Here is a 21,283-nt window from a genome sequence, read left to right as displayed (position 1 = left end):
AATGTCAAAATCTTGAAAGTTATGTAATTAATTATTACAACTATTACTTCTTATTATTTCTCAAGCAAGTTTGTTTTATTATAATAGTAAAACAGAAAAAAAAGAAATGGATAATATAAATAATTTTATTGTAAAACACTCACCGTAGGGGATGCAGCCAGTTGTCGTTACATCCCTCCAATGGGTGCCATGGAAAACCTCCTCGACGCCTATGGGAAAGGAAGCCGAAGGCCGCTGGAAAAAAAAACAAATTTTATTGTTACTAAGAAAACATACAAATTTTTAAAATTCATTTCAACCATCGAAAGATTAATTTTTGGGAAAAATAAAATCGTTTCAAATAATAAAAATGAAAGACACTTAGAAAAAGGAGGAGCGTGTCAGAAAATATGTATGAGAGGGTGGAAGGAAGAACAAAGGGTTTAAATCAAAGAGTTAGAGCAAGTATGAGAGGGTACAGACATGAATAAGTAGTGTTTGATTGTGTAACATGCTTGAGAAGGATGAAGGAGTGTAAAAACTAGAAAATATGTATGAGAGGGTGTAAGGAAGAATGAAGGGTTAAAATCAGAAAGTTAGAGCAAGTATGAAAGAGTGGAGGTATGAATGAGTGGTGTATGATTGTGTAGCATGCATGAGAAGGATGAAGGAGTGTAAAAACTAGAAAATATGTATGAGAGGGTGTAAGGAAGAATGAAGGGTTAAAATCAGAAAGTTAGAGCAAGTATGAAAGGGTGGAGGTATGAATGAGTGGTGTATGATTGTGTAGCATGCATGAGAAGGATGAAGGAGTGTAAAAACTAGAAAATATGTATGAGAGGGAGAAAGGAAGAACGAAAAGTTTTAATCAGAAAGTTAGAGCAAGTATGGGGAGGTTTAGATACGAATGAGTGGTGTATGATTCTGTAGCATGTATAAAGGGATGAAAACGTGTAGAAAACATAAAATATGCATAAGGAGCTGAAAGAAAGAATGAAACGTTTAAAATCAGAAACTTGGAGTAAGTATAAGAGGATGAAGATGTGAATGAATGGTGTATGATTGTGCAGTACGCATGAGAGCTATGAAAGTGTGTAAGAAACACAAAGTATGCATCAGAGGATGAAGGGAAGAGTGAAGGGTGTAAATCAGAGAATGAGAGCAAGATAAAATAAATTATTGATGTATGTATGTGTATTAGAATGCATGAGAGGGATGAATATGTAAAAAAGAATGTGCAACAAACAGAAACTATGCATAAGGGGGCGAAGGGAAGAATGAAGGGTGTAAATCCATGTGTGAATGTATGTGTGAGAGGGTAAATATCAACGACAGGTATATGAATGCGTAGGAGTGTAGATATTGTTGGAGAAAAATGGATGATTATAATAAAATTGTTACAAACAATTAAATAAAAGACATTTAAGAAAAGGGGAGCGTGTATTTGAGGATAAAGATTCGAATAAGTATGAAGGGATAAAAGAGTGATTAAGAGTTTAACTGACAAGGTATGAATGAGGCGGTAAAGATAAGAATTAAGGATGTAAATATGAGAGACTGAAAGCATTATTGAAGGGGTGACGCGATATGAATAACTGATACAAATATGTGTAACATGCATGAGAGGGATGAAAGAAACATACAGCGAAAATATCATGTAGGAATTAGAAGAAATGTAATTACAAATGGCAAATATCTGATTTTATTTATTAACTTATTTATTTCAAAATATTAACACACCAAACGTCTACTATGCAGTAGAACAAATAACAAAAACTTCATGATATTGTCGTAAATAGCACAGAAAGGATAATAATACAAAATAATACTAAAATATTCTTCAAAAGGAAAGTACGTAATAATATAAATAATTTCATTGTAAAACACTCACCTTAGGGGATGCTGCCAGTTGTCGTTACATCTCTGGAATAGGGGCGCTGTGGGGAACATCCTTGCTGACATTGGGAAGGGAAACCGATGACGACTGTAAGAAAAATAAATTTAATTGTCATTAAGAAAAGGTAAAATTCAACTTAAAATTCATTTAAGTCGTCCAAATATTTATTGTTAGGGAAGAATAGATAATAATAAAATTGTTACAAACAAAAACAATGGAAAACATTTAATGAAAAAGGGAGAGTGTGAAAGGTGATTAAGGATATAATTGACATAACGATAAGAATTAAGGATGTAAATGAGAGAGGGAGGCCAAGTATGAGATGGTGAAGATATACGATATATGTGTTGAATGCATCAGAGGGTTTAAGGCGTACTTAAGGTTTGTAAAAAACAGAAAGGATCCATGGAAGAGGTAAAGGATGTAAACCACAAGAGGGATGGAGGGGTGATGAGGGTGTGTCAATAACAAAATCTATGAATGAAAATGTTAAATAGGAATGAGGGGTATACATATCAGATAGAAAGACAGAAACCATGATGAGAGGATGAAGGTATGGGTGAAGAGATCGTGTACCCATATGTAACATTCGAGAGAGGGATGTAAAAAATATAATAAGTATGCAAGAGAGGGAGTATGATCTAATTCAAGCATGAATTATAAGAAATTAATTACTTTGAAAACAAATCTCTGATATCTATTGATTTATTTATTTACCTATATGATTAAAAAAAAAAGGATCAAAGGTCCTTAAACACACAATATATTATAAATAATTTTATTGTAAAACACTTACCGTGGGGGACGCAGACTGTTGCCGTCACATCTCTGGAATAGGGGCGCTGTGGGAAACATCCTTGCTGACATTGGGAAGGGAAACCGATGACGACTGTAAGAAATATAAATTTATTTGTCATTAAAAAAACGTACAAATCCAACTTAAAATTCATTTGAGTCATCTATATATTTATTATAAAATTGTTACAAACAACAACAATGGAAAACATTTATAGAAAAAGGGAGAGTATGTGAGAGGGTGAAGATTCGAATCAGGGGTATTAATGAGAGAAAGCTGTCACGAGTAAGAGGATTATTAAGGTGATTAAGGGTGTAATTGACATAAAATATGCCTGAGGCTGAAAAATAAGAATTAAGGGTGTAAATAGAAGAGTGAGAGCAAATATGACAGGGTGAAGATATGAATGAGTGGTGTATGTATGTGTAGTATGCATCAAAGGGATGAAGGCGTAATGAATGTTTGTAAGAAATAGAAAGTATGCATGAAAATGAGAGGGTGAATATCAATGGCGGGCATTTATATGTGCAGCATGCATTAGAGGGATGGAGGCGTGATTAGGGGGTGTCAATAACAGAATGTATGAATAAAAAGGTGAAATAGGAATGAGGGGTATAAAACAGATGGAAAGACAGAAACCATGATGAGAGGATGAAGATATGGGTGAGAAGATCGTGTACTCATATGTAACATGCGAGAGAGGGATGTAAAAAATAAAAAGTATGCAAGAGAGGGAGTGTAATCTAATTATGGATGAAAAACAAATAGTAACAATATCAAGCATGAATTACAAGAAATTAAATTAATTACTTTGAAAACGAATATCTGATCTCTATTTATTTATTTATTTATTTATTTACCTATATATTTCAAAATATTAACAGATCAAAGATTCTTAAACACACATTACATTAACTAACAAACAATATATTGTACTAATCGTACGTAACACACAAAGAAGATAAAATAATATTATATCCAAAAGAAAGTATGTAATAATATAAATAATTTTATTGTAAAACACTTACCGTGGGGGACGCAGACTGTTGCCGTCACATCTCTGGAATAGGGGCGCTGTGGGGAACCTCATTCATGATTTTGGGAAGGGAATCCGATGGCGGCTGTAAATTATTTCAATATTTAGAAGAAGGGACAGCACCACATATGAAAGGATGTAGATTGAAATTAGAGAAAGTTAAAATACACGAAAGGATGAAGACGAGGTTGAACAGTAAAATTACGGAACATATATGAGAGGGTAGTAATAAGAATGGGGGGTATGAATCAGACAAAGAGACAATGCATAAGGGTTTGAAGGTATAAAACAAATAGTAAAAATAGCATTTATAAATTACTATGAATACAATTACGCATCAAACAAACATATACTATAAATAATTTTATTGCTAAACACTCACCGTAAGGGATGCAGCCCTTTGTTTTTCATCAATCAATGGGCACTATCCAGCATGACTTCGGGAAGAAAAACCGATGGCAGCTGCAACAAAACATATTTATTTAATATTGCGAAGACGTACGAAGAAAGTAAACCTTAATGAAAACTGCTTTATTAGTTGTTGAGAAGCAACAGATAATAACTTACAAGTTCAAATTAACTTAAGAATTTCAATCAACCACGAAATAATTAAAAGAAAACACTCACCTTCATGGATGCAGCAGATGATTGGTTATCTGACCCGAGAAGAAGAACCCCTCGAAAGACTTAGCACTGCTACAAAATCAAATATTATTATTGCAAACCAATTCTTACGAAAATTACTTACAGACTCAAATTATTAAATCAAATTTATTTTAAATTCCATTTAAAATTACTTTCAACTATTAAAAAGACTACAGCACGGAATTCGCAACTTTAGAGATTTACAAAATAAAAACCAGCAAAATTTTTTGAATTTTCACAACTTGCAACAAAAACAACTATTAATTATGTAAATAAATAAAATAGACTTACGAAAGTGAATTTAAGCAGCTAAGAGTTGAAGACAGGCGCAACTTGACACTCCCTTCATGACCATGATAAGGGTACCTGCAATGAAATTAAATATTATTTTTCAAAAACTACAAAACCATTCCACTAGATATTTTTTGCTAGCTTATTTTAAGTTAGACACAAAAGCCATAGGACGATAAGCATAGTGAATCGGCCCCAGAGGGATATGTGAATTATTTTTTGAGGGTATATTGTTACTAATGAGATACGTTAACTCTGAAAATTTTAGACCTCTATCTGGGTTTTGAGTAAATCAAAAAGCGAAAAATCAGAAAATATTGTTTTTCTCAAAAACGTATTAACCGATTTGAATGGAAAAAAAAACAAAAAGGTGTTTTAATCAAAATTATTAACATCTAAATANACGTTGCCAAGAGAGTCCAGTTGCAAGAGAGATTAGGCGTACTGAAGAACCTCAATCGCAAACTTCCGTTTTGAAAACAGGCGTACAGATTGCTCCTGTAAGTTAAATTGAAAAGGAATTGATCCGAAACAATGGCACTATCATGGGCATGAAGGTCAGCTCCCTTGGGCACCTTTTGAATGAACTTGAACACTTCAGATCTTTCAACTTGTGGTATCGACTTGAAGAAATGTTGAGCAGGAAAAAAATTTAGAACGTTGTTAAATCCGTTGTTGTACTCATCAGATTTGATCTTAATGAGTCTTTTATTAACAACTTCCTCTTCCTGGGTAAGTTTGATGGAAGATCCAAGTATTTGGGAAAATTCTTCTTGTATTAGTTTTTCTCTGTCTGCCCAGTAGTCACATAAACAAACACTGCATTCGAATGCCAACAACACTAAAAGTATCGTCCAGTTCATTTCGACCAAATCTTTGTAATGTGAACAAACAATGACAATAAATCGGTCTAGTACTTTTAATGTTGAGCGTGAGGGTATGTTTGTCAAAGCGCCAATCTATATGTATTTCGATCGATAAAAAAAATCAATAAGAAAATAATCGAAATCAATAAGTGCCGCACTTGAACTATTACGTACTACGTTTTCATGGAATTGTTGATTTTCTCATATTAGAAAATTACGAATCCGAATATTTATTTAATAGGTACAAAGTTATTTCAGATTTTAAAAACCTAACGATCCTGTGAAAATGCATCCATCTTCTTCTGTTTTGAAGATATACAAGTACCAAAGTTCTTCCTTCGTCTTTGATATATTCGGTGTATCAATTAAGACACTCAAATTTTCAGTACGTATTGAACTATCTCTAATTTTTGTGTCTATCAAGGATTATAGAAAACCTAATGATATAATCAGACTACCTACACCACGTGGTAGCATTCAGATAAAAACACATAAACATTTACGATTGCGTGAATTGATTATTGTTTAAGTATCGCCACGTGGCGTTTTAATCATATTATTTTAATTAATTTTAAGGAATTTCACATGAACAGTGAAACAGTATTTTGATTACAATTATAGTAAATTTATTTTAACAAACCTTTTATTAGCTTGACTTTTGAAAGTCATAAATGTAATGCCAAGAAAATCAAATTCACCAGCACATTTACTAGCTACATTTATCATATTTCAAGTATTAATCATAGCATAGCATCTTAACAATTAAATAACATTCAAACTTTATTTATAATTAATTATCTATTAATTTCATAATTCCATAGATGCACTTCCATAGATGCACTCAATTGGACTTTGAAATTAAAAAGTTTAAAATATTACTGCAAAAAAGTGCAAAAAACCCGCATTTAACATTCCCCCAGCTACCAGTTAAACGCCGACATCCGCCTCCCAGCTTCACCACGAACTCTTCGTGATGAAGGATACCTGGGAAGTCGAAGTCGACGATAAACCGATAACTGGAACAGTGGAAAATACGGGGGTAATACAACGCCGGACTTACAGTCGCCCGTTTGGCCTATTCCACCTAATAACGCTTTGCTATAGGTACCCTCACTCAGCGTCTAGGCAGTCAACCTACGATCTGCGACCGTATTACCGCTTGAGTGACTAATAAGCCTGCCTTATATATCGTTCAACCGCGAAAAATAGCGGTGAACAGTAACGCTTGTATTTAATTTTTAAACCTAAACGGTTAAAAATATGAGCATTCTTCTGTACAAAATCCACTGCAATCATAATTTTGAAAACATTTGTAGAAGCAATTTTTAAGTAAACAATCAGAACTGATCATTGCATATAAACTGAATTAATATGATTAAGATTGTAGCTGAACTACTTGAAAATTATTAAAACAGTTTCAGAAAAACTTGAAAAAGTCCCTTATCAAGTAAAAACCTTCAAAATTCTACCCTAAACGACGAAATTTTAATAATAAGTACGACCAAACGGTAAAAACTCACCTGGAATGTTGTTTTATCCATTATTAGATACTTCATAGAAATGCTCCACATTAGACAAGATACTGCATTGGTTTTATCCATGGGTAACACATTTCAACAACAAACGTCCTTTTTATTGACTTTTTTTTATAACGAATAAGATGTTAACGCGTCTTTAACTAACAAATACCAACACTGATATCACTACGTGTTTCGCTTTGGATTTCACTATATATTTCGCTGTTCGAACCACCAAAATTACGATTTTCCGAAAACGATTTCACAGAAACACATTAATGGCCAAATATTGTTAACAACTGCGGAATTTTCCAGCTTGTTACGTATGTGAAAACAAAGTCAGCAGAGGCAGAACTGAAAGACTGGTGGCGCAATCGACAACCGTACTACGAAGAGCTTTTGAACTAACACCAACAATTACCAACAATTTTAAAATATTAATAATAAATTTATCGCATAATACGAACAAGCTATAAAGCATTAAATTGCATCAAAAATAGGGCATGGTGCATAAGAAGAGATTACCTTGTATAAAATTATAATTCCTTTTTAATTTAACTTCTACGGCGTAGCAAGAACAAACTTTAAACTGCAAAATGCATACCTCTAATTTAGAATATATAATCTAAAAAAATCAGGAAATTTTGTGAGGGCAGTCATCCCTTTTACAAATTGAAAACATTGTGATTTAATAAAACGTGAAATTATTCACGGTTCCAGCAGCTTTTCACCCCTAGCTTCATTACCTAAGGAGCTTTCACCAAACAGATTGCACCATCAGATTCCGCAGCATCTTCTACCCCTAATTAATGTTACAGGGGGCGTCAAAAAAATTGTTAGGGTATCATAAACTTGGATGCGCTTTTTAAAATGCGAAATTATTGACAGTTTTAAAAGTTTTTCACCCCTAGCTTCATTATCTGAGAAGCTTTCACCAAACAGATTACACCATCAGATTTCGCAGCATCTTCCACCTCTAATTAATGTGACAGAGGGCGTCAAATAATTTGTTTTGAAATCGGAAACTGAGATGCGCTTTTTTAGAACACGAAATTATTAACGGTTTTTATAGTTTTTCACCCCTAGTTTCTTTTTTTAAGGAGCAATAATCAAACAGATTGCACCATCAGATTCCGCAGCATCTTCTACCCCTTTTCAGTGTTACAGAGGGCATCAAAAACTTTGTTAGGGTATCAGAAACTTGGATGCGCTTTTTTAAAATGCGAAATTATTGACAGTTTTAAAAGTTTTTCACCCCTAGTTTCATTATCTGAGGAGCTTTCACCAAACAGGTTACACCATGAGATTCTGCAGCATTTTCTACTTCTAACAAATGTCATAGAGGGTGTCAAATAATTTGCATTAACTTCGAAAACTTAGATGCGCTATTATAAAATGNATTTAAATAAGTATAAAATATTTTTTAAGAAAACCTTGCAGGCATTTGCTCATTTTTTAAATATTGGAGTTTTTCTAGACTAATAGTTGTGTTTGTACTATATCACCAACTGCAAAGATTAAATATGATTCATATTTTCCTGTTTGAGATATGGTTTTTTATCTTTATCTTATAGTTTCTTCAGTTCAGCAACAAATAATTCTTCTATACGCCTCTTTATTTGCCTCTGTTACCGTTTTAATTGAAAAAAAAAGACTGATGCCTAAATAGTTTGCTTAACGTGAAATATCGAGTCAAAATATTTACAACCCCATTTTCTTTCTGATCTTTTACACATTGCAATAAGAGAAAAAAATGGAATCCATAGTTTCTTTAGCTTTAGGTTCATCTAATAAGTGAAGTTTTCTAAAAATTTTGGTGCTAATAAATACATAGAGCACACCACATAGTGCCACCGGTTCCTGTGTCAAATCTTTCGACTTTATTTCTGCTATAATATAAAAAATAATTTAAACAAAATAAAAGCGCTCGTAAAATTATTGGGAGATGAAGAATATTTAAGAGGGTTGATGATTAAAAAAATTATAATTATACAAAACAATAGTTAAGAGTCTCATGGCAACAACAGTTTTTGAGTGCGGCATTAAAAGGGTACTTATCAAGATTGTTTTTGTGTAAATATTTATTTATTGAGAAATAAATACACGCGTTGAAGCCCTTAACAAAATTAATAAGGAATAAAAAAGATTTATAGTTTTTCAATTTTCTGATAACTGAAATCAATATGAAATAATTTATCATTTGCGTGATGCATTTTCCAATAACAACTTTTAATTTAAAACTGTTATCTACAATTGCACACAAATCTCTAACACTCCAAAAAATCGAAATAGATTAAGAAATTAAATAAGAGCACAGGGGTTAACTTCCCTTCTGCAGCATGCATTGTAAATTACTGGCAAATAAATAAGCAAACAATTTAGTCAATTTTTCTTGCGTTAAATATAGACTTTAAGCTATACAACAACTAAAAACAAATATATATTCCTGTATCTAGTTATCCAGTTACTGCAAAAAAGAAATTCCTCCAATATCACAAAAACTGATTCACAACAGAACGTGATAAACAAGGACCACACAAGACAACACGGTGTAGGATAATTCATCCAGGATCATGAACAAGCATATTTAAAAAGTCAAAAATACGTAAACATCAAAAGAAATCATTTAATATTCAAATATTGATTACATAAATTATTCGTAAACGGTAATTTTCAACTGTATTAAAGTTTTTCACTACGAAATGGTACTAAATACCATGGCTCAGTTTCCATATGTCCTCGATTAAAGGTGTCTTACAAGGTCATAATTAATTGTGTTATTTTATAGCAGACCAGGCAACCCAATATACACAGAAAGTTACAGCATGGCCTACACAAAAAAACGTTTTAAAATCAATTACAACAATCATACAAGAACAACTTTAATGTTTTCATAATCCTGAAGTTCCTGGTTCTGTAGGAAGTCCATGATAAACTTTTTCCATTTCTTTTCCCACAAAGAAAACGCAAAATTTCTTTCGTCGTCATTAGAAAACATGCTGTATTTAAGTGAGTTAATAGCAAGTTGTTTCAAAAATCTCAGATCAGTATATTTACTGGATAATCCCATAAACGCCATATACCAGTCGTAACTAAGTCCCTTGGTCCCCCAAAAGCTAGGGTCATCGTTACATATGACCACAGGATAATTTTGATTAATATAGAAAATGGCTGGATGATTTCTTAAATCTTTTACATATGTTAACACCTGGTTTGATATAGGATTGACCTCTATGGCAATGTCTTTCTCTTTTACCATCTGTAGAAGTTTGGGATGTTTTAAAAGGGCAAAGCCGTGCCCTATTCTTGACGTATTTAGAAGAATTGCATCCACCAAATTCTCGTCTATATCTGTCCCATACCATTTCGTTTCGCCGGCGTGGAAAAAGAATTTTACAATTCCTGAAAGTTGTACAATTTAAAAAACGTCAGGTGTATCGTAACGTGAAGATACAACAACCAACCTTCTAAACTTTTTATCTGTTCAATGAAATTCTTCAACGGATATCCCTTCTTTTCTTCCCCAACCAGATCAAAACCTGCCAAAAAATCAGGGTAGTATTCCTTCAACGTTTTCACCGTTTCGACATACTTCCATGCAGTGGCATTATCCGCAAGTCTCATCGGGGCGTAAATGAACTTAGCACCAACAAAATCAGGATGATCTTCTTTAAATTTCTTCAACACATTGATATACAATCCTGCCACTTCGACCTCATCATAGACGGTACCGTTCAACTCGTACACTTCCGGTAATAGACCTCTAAACTCCAAGTACATCACATTGTCTTCGTATAATTCCTCGAGAGCCCTGTAGAAATAGTCTTCAAACACGGGTCTGTAGGTGATCAAAGGAGATACAACGGCAAAGATGTCCTGAAAGGCAGTCCACACCTCGTCCACGCTCTTGTACATCCTTTCCGGGTTGTCGACGATCAAACTAAATTTGGAACTTATAAAATCGTCAACGGAAGGACTTATCTGTCTCAATTTTTTCAGGAGAATCCACTTGCAGGAAGACTCCGGCTTACTAAAGAACTTCAATTGAAAACTTCCGTTACGAAAACAGGCATACAGATTGTTCCTGTAAGTTAAATTGAAAAGGAATTTTCCCGAAACAAGGGCAGTGTCATGGACATGAAGATTGGCTCCCTTTGGCAGCTTTTGAATGAACTTAAAGACTTTGGAGTTTTCTACTTGTGCTTTCGTTTTGAAGAAATGTTGAGAAGGTAAAAAGTTTACGACGTTATCAAATCCGTTGTTGAATTCTTCTGATTTGATCTTAATGAGTCTTTTGTTAACGACTTCTTCCTCGTGGGTAAGTTTGATGGAAGATCCAAGTATCTGGGACTCTTCTTCTTTTATTAGTTCTTCTCTGTCTTTCCAGTAGTCACACAAACAAACACCACATCCGAATGCCAACAGCACATAAAACAACATCGGGTGCATTCCAACCAAATCTCAATAACAAATAATCACAATACGTTAACGTTGCGTGTAGTGTTGAAGGCTAGATTTGCTAAGACACTGAATCAATTTATATTTCGATCGATATAACAAACCAATAAAAAAATAATCGAAGTAAATTGATTATCGTACATTAACTATTTCACAGTATATTGTCGCTGAATTTCTATTTTCTTTTATTGCAAAATAACAAATCAAAATATTTGTTGTATGATACAGTAGTAAAAGAGATAAAAAATGTTAAGTGGTATAGGCCAAATTTTATTCATTTTTTACAACCCTATTAGAAAAATTGGGTTTATTAAGTAGGTCACTTAGATGTTGAAAGCATTATTAATTATCTCAAACCGTTGTCAGCTCTTTAATTACATAGTGTACCAGAATTTCTAAGAAACGTAGTTATCGAAATAGACCGATCTTCTTGTGTTTTGAAGATATACAGCGAAAAATTATACGCATTTTTCATAATTAGAATAGCAATTTGTTACGTATGTATAAATGTTATCAAAACAATTGTTAGAGTCATTAAATTAAGTTTGTGAAACAATGACTTCTTTTATCTTCTTTAAGTTCTTAATAAATTGTAGATCGGTGGTTATAGATATATTTGAAAAAATACATTGTTTGGGTACGATATTTGTTATTATTATTTTAAGAAATTGGGTACTCTAACCGTTTTATCAGTTTCTAATAGAGTGTAACTTAAAACAATAGTCATGTACTTCAATTGAATAATATCAAAACGTAATTTTTGTAGTCGATATTTCAGTAGAAATATAAATCTTTGTTAAATGCTTTTAATACAAAAAAATTCGTAAGTAATATAGTCCAACATCCCAGAGCCATCAGACGCTACTTATTTTCTGAGTAACCAAATAGGTAGGAAGGGAAGTTTTTCAATATTTTTTGTGAGTAGCCGGACCAGTTGTAGGGGCCAAACATCCCCTAGAGACAATTAAAATGTCACCGTGTTATAAAGTATAAAGTTTCGGGGGACGTTTTGCTTCTACAACTGGTCTGGCTGCTTATAAGAAGTACTGAAAAATTTCCCTGAGTATCATATTTAAAAATGAAATGGAAACTCAGACTATAAGTAAAATTACGATTTTCTTTTGCCTATTTTAAAGCGTCTGGAAGAATTTCCGTCAATGGGAAGTTTCTGGTAGTTCGAAATGTGGTGGTACAGGCGAATGATGAGGATACCATGGATAGAGAAGGTTAGAAATGAAGAGGTATTAGAAAGAATAGGTGAACAGAGGACTCCATGGAAGTTAATAAAAAATAGGCGAGATAGGTTAGTAGGACTTCTCAAGCATGAAGGTCTAGTCAGAGACATATTAGAGGCAGAATCGGGAGTTAGGAGGGGTAGAGGTAGACCTAGAAGGATGTGGGTTGTTCTAGTTTTAGGGAAATGCAAAGATTAGCTCAGGATAGGAAAGAGTGGAGGTGCGTGTGCAACCAGTTTTAGGACTAACGACCTTATGATGACGACAGGGGCGAACTAAGGCCTAGGCAACCTAGGCACGTGCCTGAGACCCGTAATTTTTGGAGCCCGAAAATTAGATTTTTAATTTTTTAATTTTTATTTGAAAAATATTTTATCTAAAAAATACGCCCGAAATTACAATGTTGCCTAGGGCCCGCTTTAGCCTTAATTCGCCACTGAATGATGATGAATATTTTGCGAAACATTATGTATAGACACATCAGCACTCAGACTTTAAAGAAAACCATTTTATTATTCAGAAAATAAGTAATGTCTAACGGTTCTGGGATCTTTATACTCTAATAAAAAAGCTACGAATGATGGTTCCCGTTTTTCATTTTCACAAACATAACTTTTTCGACATAAACAGTTCGCAAAAATCGTAACCAGTTTGCTTCGAAAACGTCCAAAGCCGATTGCTTTTCATCGTAACTTATAAGAGACTGTTCTATTGAATTGAGCGCCAACTGTTTCAAAAATTCCAATCCAGCGTTCTTCTTAGAGAACGCCAAAAAGGCCAAATACCAATCGTAACTCAAGCCTTTAGCCCCCCACAGTCCAGGGTCGTCGTTACATATGATCAACGGTAACCCTCTTGAGACGTACATAGTAGCCGGATGGTTTCTCAAATCGTCAACCAACCACAACACTTGATTAGATATGGGTGATATCTCTAATCCAATGTTCCTTTTTTTAACCTTGTTCAGTAATACAGGGTGTTTATTTAAACTATACGCATGTCCTATCCTTTTAGATCCCAACAAGATGGCGTCCACCAAATTTTCGTCTACGTCATACCCGTTCCAGTTTGTTTCTCCGGCGTGAAACACGAAATTCACCTTCCCCTTTATCGGGAGCAGTCTTCCAATTCTGTTTTTCAGTGGCACTCCCGGATCTTCGAACCCGACCAGGTCGAATCCCACCAAATATTCAGGATATTTTTTTTGCATTTTCAGATAAAGCTTTATGCTTTCGTCGAAGTCTTTGTCGTCCATGTTCCTCGACGGGGAGAAGATTATCTTCGCTCCCAAAAAATCGGGATGGTCTATTTGGAACCGTTTAACTGTGTCAATAAATATTTGCAAAAACATATCTGGTTCGTACATGTTGTCCAGATCGTACACGGGCCAAAAGTTGGCCCGAAACTCCGCGTAAAACACATTGTCTTCATACAACTCCTTCAGGGATTGATAAGTGAGCTTCTCGTACACCGGAATGTACGAAACAAGTCCGTTGTAAGTGCTGAAGAGAGATAAAAACTTCTTCCACACTTCTAAGTTGTTCTGGTACGTTTTCCGGGTGTTAGAATCAATGACCATTCTGTTCTTGAGCCAGTCGTCGATCGTTGGGTCTATCCGCCTCAAATGTTCCAGTTTGGTCCACTTGCAAACGTTATTCTGTTGCCCTTCTCGAAAAAAATACATTTTGGCCTTGTCCTTGCATATGTACAAATCGTCCATGTGGGTGATGTTCCAGAAGACGAAGTCGAAAGAAACGGAAGCGGTCAAATGGGTATGAAGAGACGAGCCTTTCGGTAACGCTTTTATAAACTGAAACAGTTCCGATTTTTCGATTTCGTTTTTCACATCAGCGAAGAGCCATGCCGGCGAGTACAAACTGGTGTTCAAATAGGAGGCCGACAGTTCTTTCGCTTTCAACTCCAAAAGGATTTCGTTCACCTGACTTTCCAAGAGGTTCAGTGTTATTTGACTACCAAGCGACCGGTCGGTTTCCCTTTGCAGAATGTTTTTGCGTTGCTTCCAGTAACGGTAGGATGCACAGTCACCGTTATCACTAACCGCTGCCGATGAACTCGCAATTACGAACATTACGGTAGGAATAAGAGACAACATATTACCAAGAAGGGAAGGTTGAAGTTGAAATGTGAATAGAAACGATTATTCAGTAGAAGCTCGTTATCGCAAGGCCGTGTAGGAAGATTGCTTAATAACTCTACCACAACAATACATAATAATAGTCTATTCGTAGAGATAACGGCAAAATCTACTGCCTACATATATATACGTATGGCTTGGTATACATATACACTAGCGGCGAACTAAGTACAAATATCCATTAGCCAAGTATTCATAATGAAATTTTAATTATTGGTTGGCGGATCTGGTAAAGGTCTAGATGATGGCCCCTACGCCCGAAGGGGGTGGGGATGGGGGGTATCGAAAGAGGATGTCTCCCCCGCCACTGTACCATAAAAATTTCGTGGCGGTCTCACCCCCTTAAAAAGTTACAGGGGTTCAAAGTTAATAAATATGCCAATTTTTATACATTTCTAGGCATGTAAATATTTATATAGTCATTCTTAAACAATATTCAAAGGTAAAACTAATGGAAAAATACATTAAAATATTAAGAAAGTCATATACAACATTATTTAAATATCTTTATCAATAGGGTAGGTTAGGTTAGGTTAGGTTATGTTAGGTTATGTTATCGGGTTTTGTTCAAGTGACCACCCTCTTTCAATCCCACCCACCCCCACCCCCAAAAGGGGCCATCATCTTGACATTTACCGGCGGATCTTAAGCGAGATTATAATGGTCATAAACAGTAAAAGTCTGCAAGGTGATAAGATCATACAGTTGGGACGATTATAATTGGCAATGTCCACAACAAGGTCCATATATATGGACGTATCTTCGTTCTTGCTTCCACTTAGGACGATAGTCATTTGTTGTGTTTTGAACACGCTCAAGTTAAGTCAGAAAATGCTTCATGAGTAGTACTGATAAAGTGAAAAAAGATAACCGAATGACAGTAAGCGATACAGCGGTTAGAAGTTGCTAGGGACGCAAAAGATCAGGGTCGGCTTTATAAATGCCTGGTTGAAATTATATCTTTAAACAAGTGCCTTTTCTTCCCTAAATTCCTGAGAATATTGAACTTTCTTTAAAGTCCAATGCTGGCAACATGTTAAATTCTGCTTGTCTGTATCTCTTTCTGTTACACATCAATCGGTGTAAGGTTATTCCTTTATCTTTGCTAGTGTCCGCTGCAATTGCTACCTGGCATCTCTTTTCTATCTTAACGATATTCCCTCCCTACAACGTTTGTCCTGAATAAAATGAGACGTTCTGTCAGCAACCGATCTAATCTGGTTAATAAGTTGAAAGAATAATGTAAGTGGGATAGTTTTATTGCGAACTATGCCAATTTTAAACGTCCCAACTATACTAATAAGTTATCGTTAATCAAAACCTATTATACCAACAACCGACAGAAATTGTAACAGTTCAGTTACACTGATGTATCCTTGTTCACGAAAAAAAGTAAACACAAGAACTATGTCAATATAACATACAATTTAGTTTAGTAATCAATAAATAATATAAATTAGGGCAAGCTATCTTAATACTATCTTAATTACTAATTTTCATTAGGCAGACGTTTTCTTTCGCTTATTAAATTATTATTGCTAGTGTTTATTTTTCTAGTAGAATTTCCCTGTACTACCGAACACCCGGCGTTATTATCCGGTACCAGGCCGGATCATAAAACAACTACCGGATCCAAACCGGGTACCCTGGTCATCTGAAAATTTAATACTTTATTCAAAATAAACTAATAGTTCCGCTAGTTTAAGACAGTCTTCAGATAGTTGTGATTGAAGAGCACATTTCATACGTTCGCCAAATTACACATTTTTGTGTATGTTCGACGAACATTTTGCCGTACTTGTATAATATTTCCATAAATTTAAACTGTCTCTTTTCTTATCGGCTAAATACACAAAATTATGATGCTGTAACTATCATGCAAATAACTTACAGTGTGCAGTGTACTTTATGATAACCTTTTCTATTGTTAGATTATGTGTGGTTTCGGCTTCATTCATAAATTGATAAAATAGATATGACTCTTATAGTCACAAACTAAACTCCAAACGGGTGCATAAAAAGTGAAATTGAAAATCTGCGTAATCAAAAAATTTAACTTCCCAAAAACTGAGTTTTCCGATTGTTAATAAAAAGATTAGGCAAATGTGGCTATACATCGAGAAGTATTTATCATTTACAGATTAAACACTAAAGTTTTTTTAATAGTAAAATCCAGAAAACAATTTTATTTTTATCGGTTTTATTTCAAATCAACCAACTTCAAAATTTACTTTTGTTCATTCTAAATTTATTTTATGCTACCTTAATATTACAAACGCAAATGTATGTTTGTTTGTTACTAGTTTACGCCTTAACTACTCAACGAATCATCATGAAATTTTGTCTACATATTGTCAGGGATTCAGAAAAGGACATAGAGTATTTTTTATCCAAAAAAGTAATACTCTTCCCGAAGAATACAAAAATTAGTTTTATGTGGTCGTCGATTATCTTTAACATGTATTTAAGACATCAAGGCGAGCGAAGACGCGTGTAAAACCTAGTATAGAAATAAATAATAAAATCATAAATTTGGAAACCGTTTTATCAGTATTGTTTAACATTTGTTTCAAGTCAAAAGTTAGCTAGTAAAAAAACAATTGCCTAAACAAGTCTGCAATAAAAATTTCGATTAATTCTTCGTTTATTTTTGTTATTAAATATTTAATATGTAATATGTACTTTAGCAAATCTTGATGGTTTTATCGTTGTTATTGTTTATAAAATAAATGAAACTCAAAAATTTTGAAAGATAAAATCACAGTTCAAAAGAATCTAAAACAAATACGTAATAATTTATATCAAAGAAAAAACTCATTAGGATAAAAGCGAACTTTGCAAATACCATGCAAAAATTTTTATACTCCGCCGTTGGAGATGGGGACAGAGGTCAAAGATAAAAACAGCTTTGTTATCAGTAAATATTCTCAAGTGTGTGGTACAATAGTTCAACAACAAACCAAACCAATTAAGAAGTCAATTAACATTTTGTATTACTAGAAAGAAGTGTGTGACAAAAACACTTGGATTTTTTGACTAAAAATATTTATCGTCGCGAGAATTACCCGCAATATTTAAATCAATAGTTGGTACAATAAAATTATATTGTATTCTTATATTAAGAATTAAGAATATGATGTTTTGGTTTATTTTTTAATATTAGCAATGCTTTACGGGTGGATTCCAACATCCCCAAGATCAATGCATTGTCCATTGTCAAAACAAACGCATGAGTTACAAGCCAATGCATTCTCTTCCAGAATTATGTTAAAATTGTCAATAACATAAGCATAAACTTTTAAACATAGTAAATCACCTGGAGATATCTAAAACAGAAAATTTACGTAAGTCCCAAGACTAGTTTTCAAAAATATTTTTTATTTATTAAATTTATTAAATAAAAGTAAAACTAAAATACTGGTATGCAAGGGAAGAAAAAGTAGGGAAAGAGCGAATATAAAGATAGGAGACGAAAAATTAGAAGAAGTGGCTGATTTTAGATACCTAGGAAGTCAGATAAGTCAGGACGGAAGGAGTGGTAGGGATACAAAGCAGAGGATAGCGCAGGGTCGTGTCGCCTTTAATAAAAAGAAGTCACTTCTATGCTCGCGAACGGTTAATTTAGAAATTCGAAAAAGGTTGTTAAAGGTATATGTTTGGAGCACAGCGTTGTACGGGTGCGAAACATGGATAGTGGGCGCGGCGGAAAAGAAAAGGTTAGAAGCGTTCGAAATGTGGTGTTATAGGCGGATGAGGATATCGTGGGTAGAAAAGGTTAGAAATGGAGAGGTATTGGAAAGAATAGGAGAACAGAGCTCTACGGAAGACAATTAAAAATAGGCGAGATAGGTTGGTAGGACACCTTCTCAGGCATGAAGGTCTAGTCAGAGAGATATTAGAGACAGAAACAGGAGTTAGGAGGGGTAGAGGTAGACCTAGATTAGATTACTGTTCGCAAATAGTTAAGGATGTGGGCTGTTCTAGTTTTAGGGAAATGCGAAGTTTAGCTCAGGATAGGAAAGAGTGGAGGTACGTGTCCAACCAGTCTTAGGACTGATGACCTTATGATGATGATGATGAAATTTACTTTTCAATGGTACTCTTGGTAATGGCCTATAATATCCGAAACGTTTTCGTCATCAAATGTAATTAATATCGATTTTCGTTTATTCTAAATCACATACTTTACACTAAATGATCCAAAATGTACGAAAAAAATAAAAAATACCCAAATATCTTGAAAATAAAATTAAATTACTCTATTTCTGTGTTTTGTTTGATAAAGCATTTAAGCAATTTTTCTAAGGTTTATGTTAATAATTATGATATAATTGAACACTATAATTAGTTAAAACTCCAAGAAAATTTAGTTATTGTTTAAACTATACAGAAATAATACTGTAGTGAGTTGCAAATAAGTGAATCGTTGTTTCAATATGTTAGTGAATTAATTTTTGAATTAATTTTATCCACTACAGATACTGGTTCAAGTACTCTAGGGGCCAGGGTTCAAATCCCCGCAAGGAAGTGACAACAACAACAATTTTTCATTATTAATTTAAGGTTATCAGTAGTGGTAAAATTAATTCACTAACACAAGACAGTATTAAGTATTTCGATCTAATTAGATGTCATCAGCACATAAAGTCTTAACCTATCTATGAATGAATGTTATTTTACTAAACAAGAACTTATAATTTTCTTATCCATTTGGTTTACTATTGGATATACCACAAAGTTTTAATAATCAAAAGTTCATCATACTTAACAACTTACAATATCTTTACCAATATGTTCTGATTCATTTGCGCCAAAACGTTTGTTTATAGAATACCCTCTCTGAAGATGATACCTTAGAAACTCAAATTGTTCTAAAAAGTATAAAGAAAGGACTTTTATTTATATATAGCTTTCCATGTTGTCAAATATTATTCTATTTTTGTATTCATTTTAAAAATAGTGACTTAAGTATGTATTTCATTACCTATACCTGATTCAGGAACATTCTCCAGTAATTCGTCAAAATCGAACGAACGAATGCCAATAAACAAACTAAAACCTATCACCAAAATGGACCGAAAACTGCTAGAAAACATCCTCCTCCTATTATTCTTTTGTTATTTTATATTAACAAATGCAATTTTCGATAACGATTTTCAACTATTGACGAACAAGTGTGAATTAAAACTGCAAATAATGAAATATCTAAACGATTATGTTTATTTGTTGTATTCGTTTTACGTATCAGGATTGTAAATCAGGATAATCCTCTACCATATATAAACGTAATGTTGATTACGTGAGCAGTGAGGCCTCAAACACCAATTAATTTAAAAATTTATTAAATACAACCAAGCAGGTACCTACCAAATCAATATATTACTAGATACTCAGTTTTATATTTGTTAAAATAAGGATAACAAAAATAATAAGACATGTAGTTGTTGTATTTATAATTTATATTACCCAAAAGCTTTGAAGTTTCTCTAATAAATGTAACACATCGTGGAAATTATAAAGATAAGCGGGGTTAAATTGAGACTCATCTAGGGGCTGTTCTGTATCAAGTCGAATCACAACCAAGACCGAAAAGTACTTAAAAAAAGGCGGTTACAGTGTCGAAACACCCTCCACCCCAAATTTAAGAACTTTTGCAACTTGTTTGAAAAATTTTATCAATTACTTGCAGCAAGCTAAAGTTCAAGCTGAGTTTAATTGGATAATTCAAAAATCCCTTCGTTGAAATAGTTTTGGGGTTTATTCTAATTGTCTTTCTTTTTGTCAATTTATTACTTACTATCATTTTTTATAGTTTTAAAATTTGTATCATTTATAAGGACTTCGAACTCTTCAATATAGAAGGTATAGTTGAAACGTTCAAAATTGGCATAGTCTGTAATAAATTGTTTGTGACAATTGACATATCTTCTTTCTTGTTTCCACCTGGGACTATAGTCATTTGTTTTTTTAACACGCCTTTGTTAAGTTAAGAAATGCTTCTACTATATATAGGTCCAAGTTTCATCTCGTGGTACATTCTTTTACTACTCCATCTAGGCGGGAGATGTTTCGGGGTGAGGAGGGTGGTGCAGACATTATTAATTTTACAGTTATTCAACATAGCATTCTTTAAAAAAGAAATAAAAAAAGTTGAATTATGAATTCAATGCATGTTGGAAGCATTAATACATCCCTTGAATGTTCAACTCGAAATATCAAAAAAACAATTGCTTCATAACTGTCATTGTTTTATTATTATTATTATTATTTACCCCCTGTACAAAAACAAATATGCAGATTAAGAAAACATGAATTTCATTGGTTGCAATGTTACCTAACAAAAACTAAAACCTTTATTGCCTGATAAGTTCTGAGATTAAGTTCCCTTATCGTTACCTTAGGGCTCCA

At 33.6% G+C, this 21,283-nt stretch overlaps 2 protein-coding genes, 1 long non-coding RNA gene and 1 pseudogene across 4 annotated transcripts; all 4 read right to left on the bottom strand.

Annotated features, from left to right (window-relative positions):
• Positions 1-199: 199 nt before the first annotated feature.
• On the bottom strand, positions 200-3,756 carry LOC112906860. The gene is made up of 3 exons (XR_003232640.1): positions 3,701-3,756; positions 1,871-1,963; positions 200-234 (listed from the first exon to the last, which is right to left on the bottom strand). It is a non-coding gene; the product is annotated as an uncharacterized LOC112906860 (long non-coding RNA).
• A 5,879-nt stretch (positions 3,757-9,635) lies between these two features.
• LOC108737123 (adenosine deaminase 2-like) lies at positions 9,636-12,733 on the bottom strand. The gene is made up of 2 exons (XM_018469813.1): positions 10,492-12,733; positions 9,636-10,429 (listed from the first exon to the last, which is right to left on the bottom strand). The coding sequence occupies exons 1-2, from the start codon at positions 11,474-11,476 to the stop codon at positions 9,894-9,896; spliced, it is 1,521 nt and encodes a 506-aa protein (XP_018325315.1). The 5' UTR covers positions 11,477-12,733; the 3' UTR covers positions 9,636-9,893.
• Positions 12,734-13,209: 476 nt separating this feature from the next.
• Positions 13,210-14,992, bottom strand: LOC108737122 (annotated as a pseudogene).
• A 2,790-nt stretch (positions 14,993-17,782) lies between these two features.
• On the bottom strand, positions 17,783-20,082 carry LOC108737129. 2 transcript variants are annotated; one of them, XM_018469819.1, is made up of 3 exons: positions 19,860-20,082; positions 19,652-19,746; positions 17,783-18,201 (listed from the first exon to the last, which is right to left on the bottom strand). In XM_018469819.1, exons 1-3 carry the CDS (start codon positions 19,969-19,971, stop codon positions 18,046-18,048), a joined length of 363 nt encoding a protein of 120 aa, XP_018325321.1. In that variant the 5' UTR covers positions 19,972-20,082; the 3' UTR covers positions 17,783-18,045. The 2 variants fall into 2 exon arrangements, with proteins under 2 accessions (XP_018325321.1, XP_018325322.1); XM_018469820.1 differs by having other exon boundaries at positions 19,866-20,082.
• Positions 20,083-21,283: the final 1,201 nt, after the last annotated feature.

The sequence above is a fragment of the Agrilus planipennis genome, unplaced genomic scaffold, assembly GCF_000699045.2.
Source record: "Agrilus planipennis isolate EAB-ADULT unplaced genomic scaffold, Apla_2.0 scaffold104, whole genome shotgun sequence".
NCBI lineage: Eukaryota > Metazoa > Arthropoda > Insecta > Coleoptera > Buprestidae > Agrilus > Agrilus planipennis.
This window is presented reverse-complemented; position numbering and strand designations above follow the sequence as displayed.

Excerpts from the sequence above, each read along its gene's own strand:
- LOC108737123 (XM_018469813.1), bottom strand. The coding sequence starts at position 11,476 with ATGCACCCGATGTTGTTTTATGTGCTGTTGGCATTCGGATGTGGTGTT. Across the intron at positions 10,430-10,491 it reads ACAGATAAAAAGTTTAGAAG|GAATTGTAAAATTCTTTTTC; the intron begins GTTGGTTGTTGT and ends TACAACTTTCAG.
- LOC108737129 (XM_018469819.1), bottom strand. The coding sequence starts at position 19,971 with ATGTTTTCTAGCAGTTTTCGGTCCATTTTGGTGATAGGTTTTAGTTTG. Across the intron at positions 19,747-19,859 it reads TGTTCCTGAATCAGGTATAG|AACAATTTGAGTTTCTAAGG; the intron begins GTAATGAAATAC and ends TATACTTTTTAG. Across the intron at positions 18,202-19,651 it reads AACATATTGGTAAAGATATT|ATATCTCCAGGTGATTTACT; the intron begins GTAAGTTGTTAA and ends TTTCTGTTTTAG.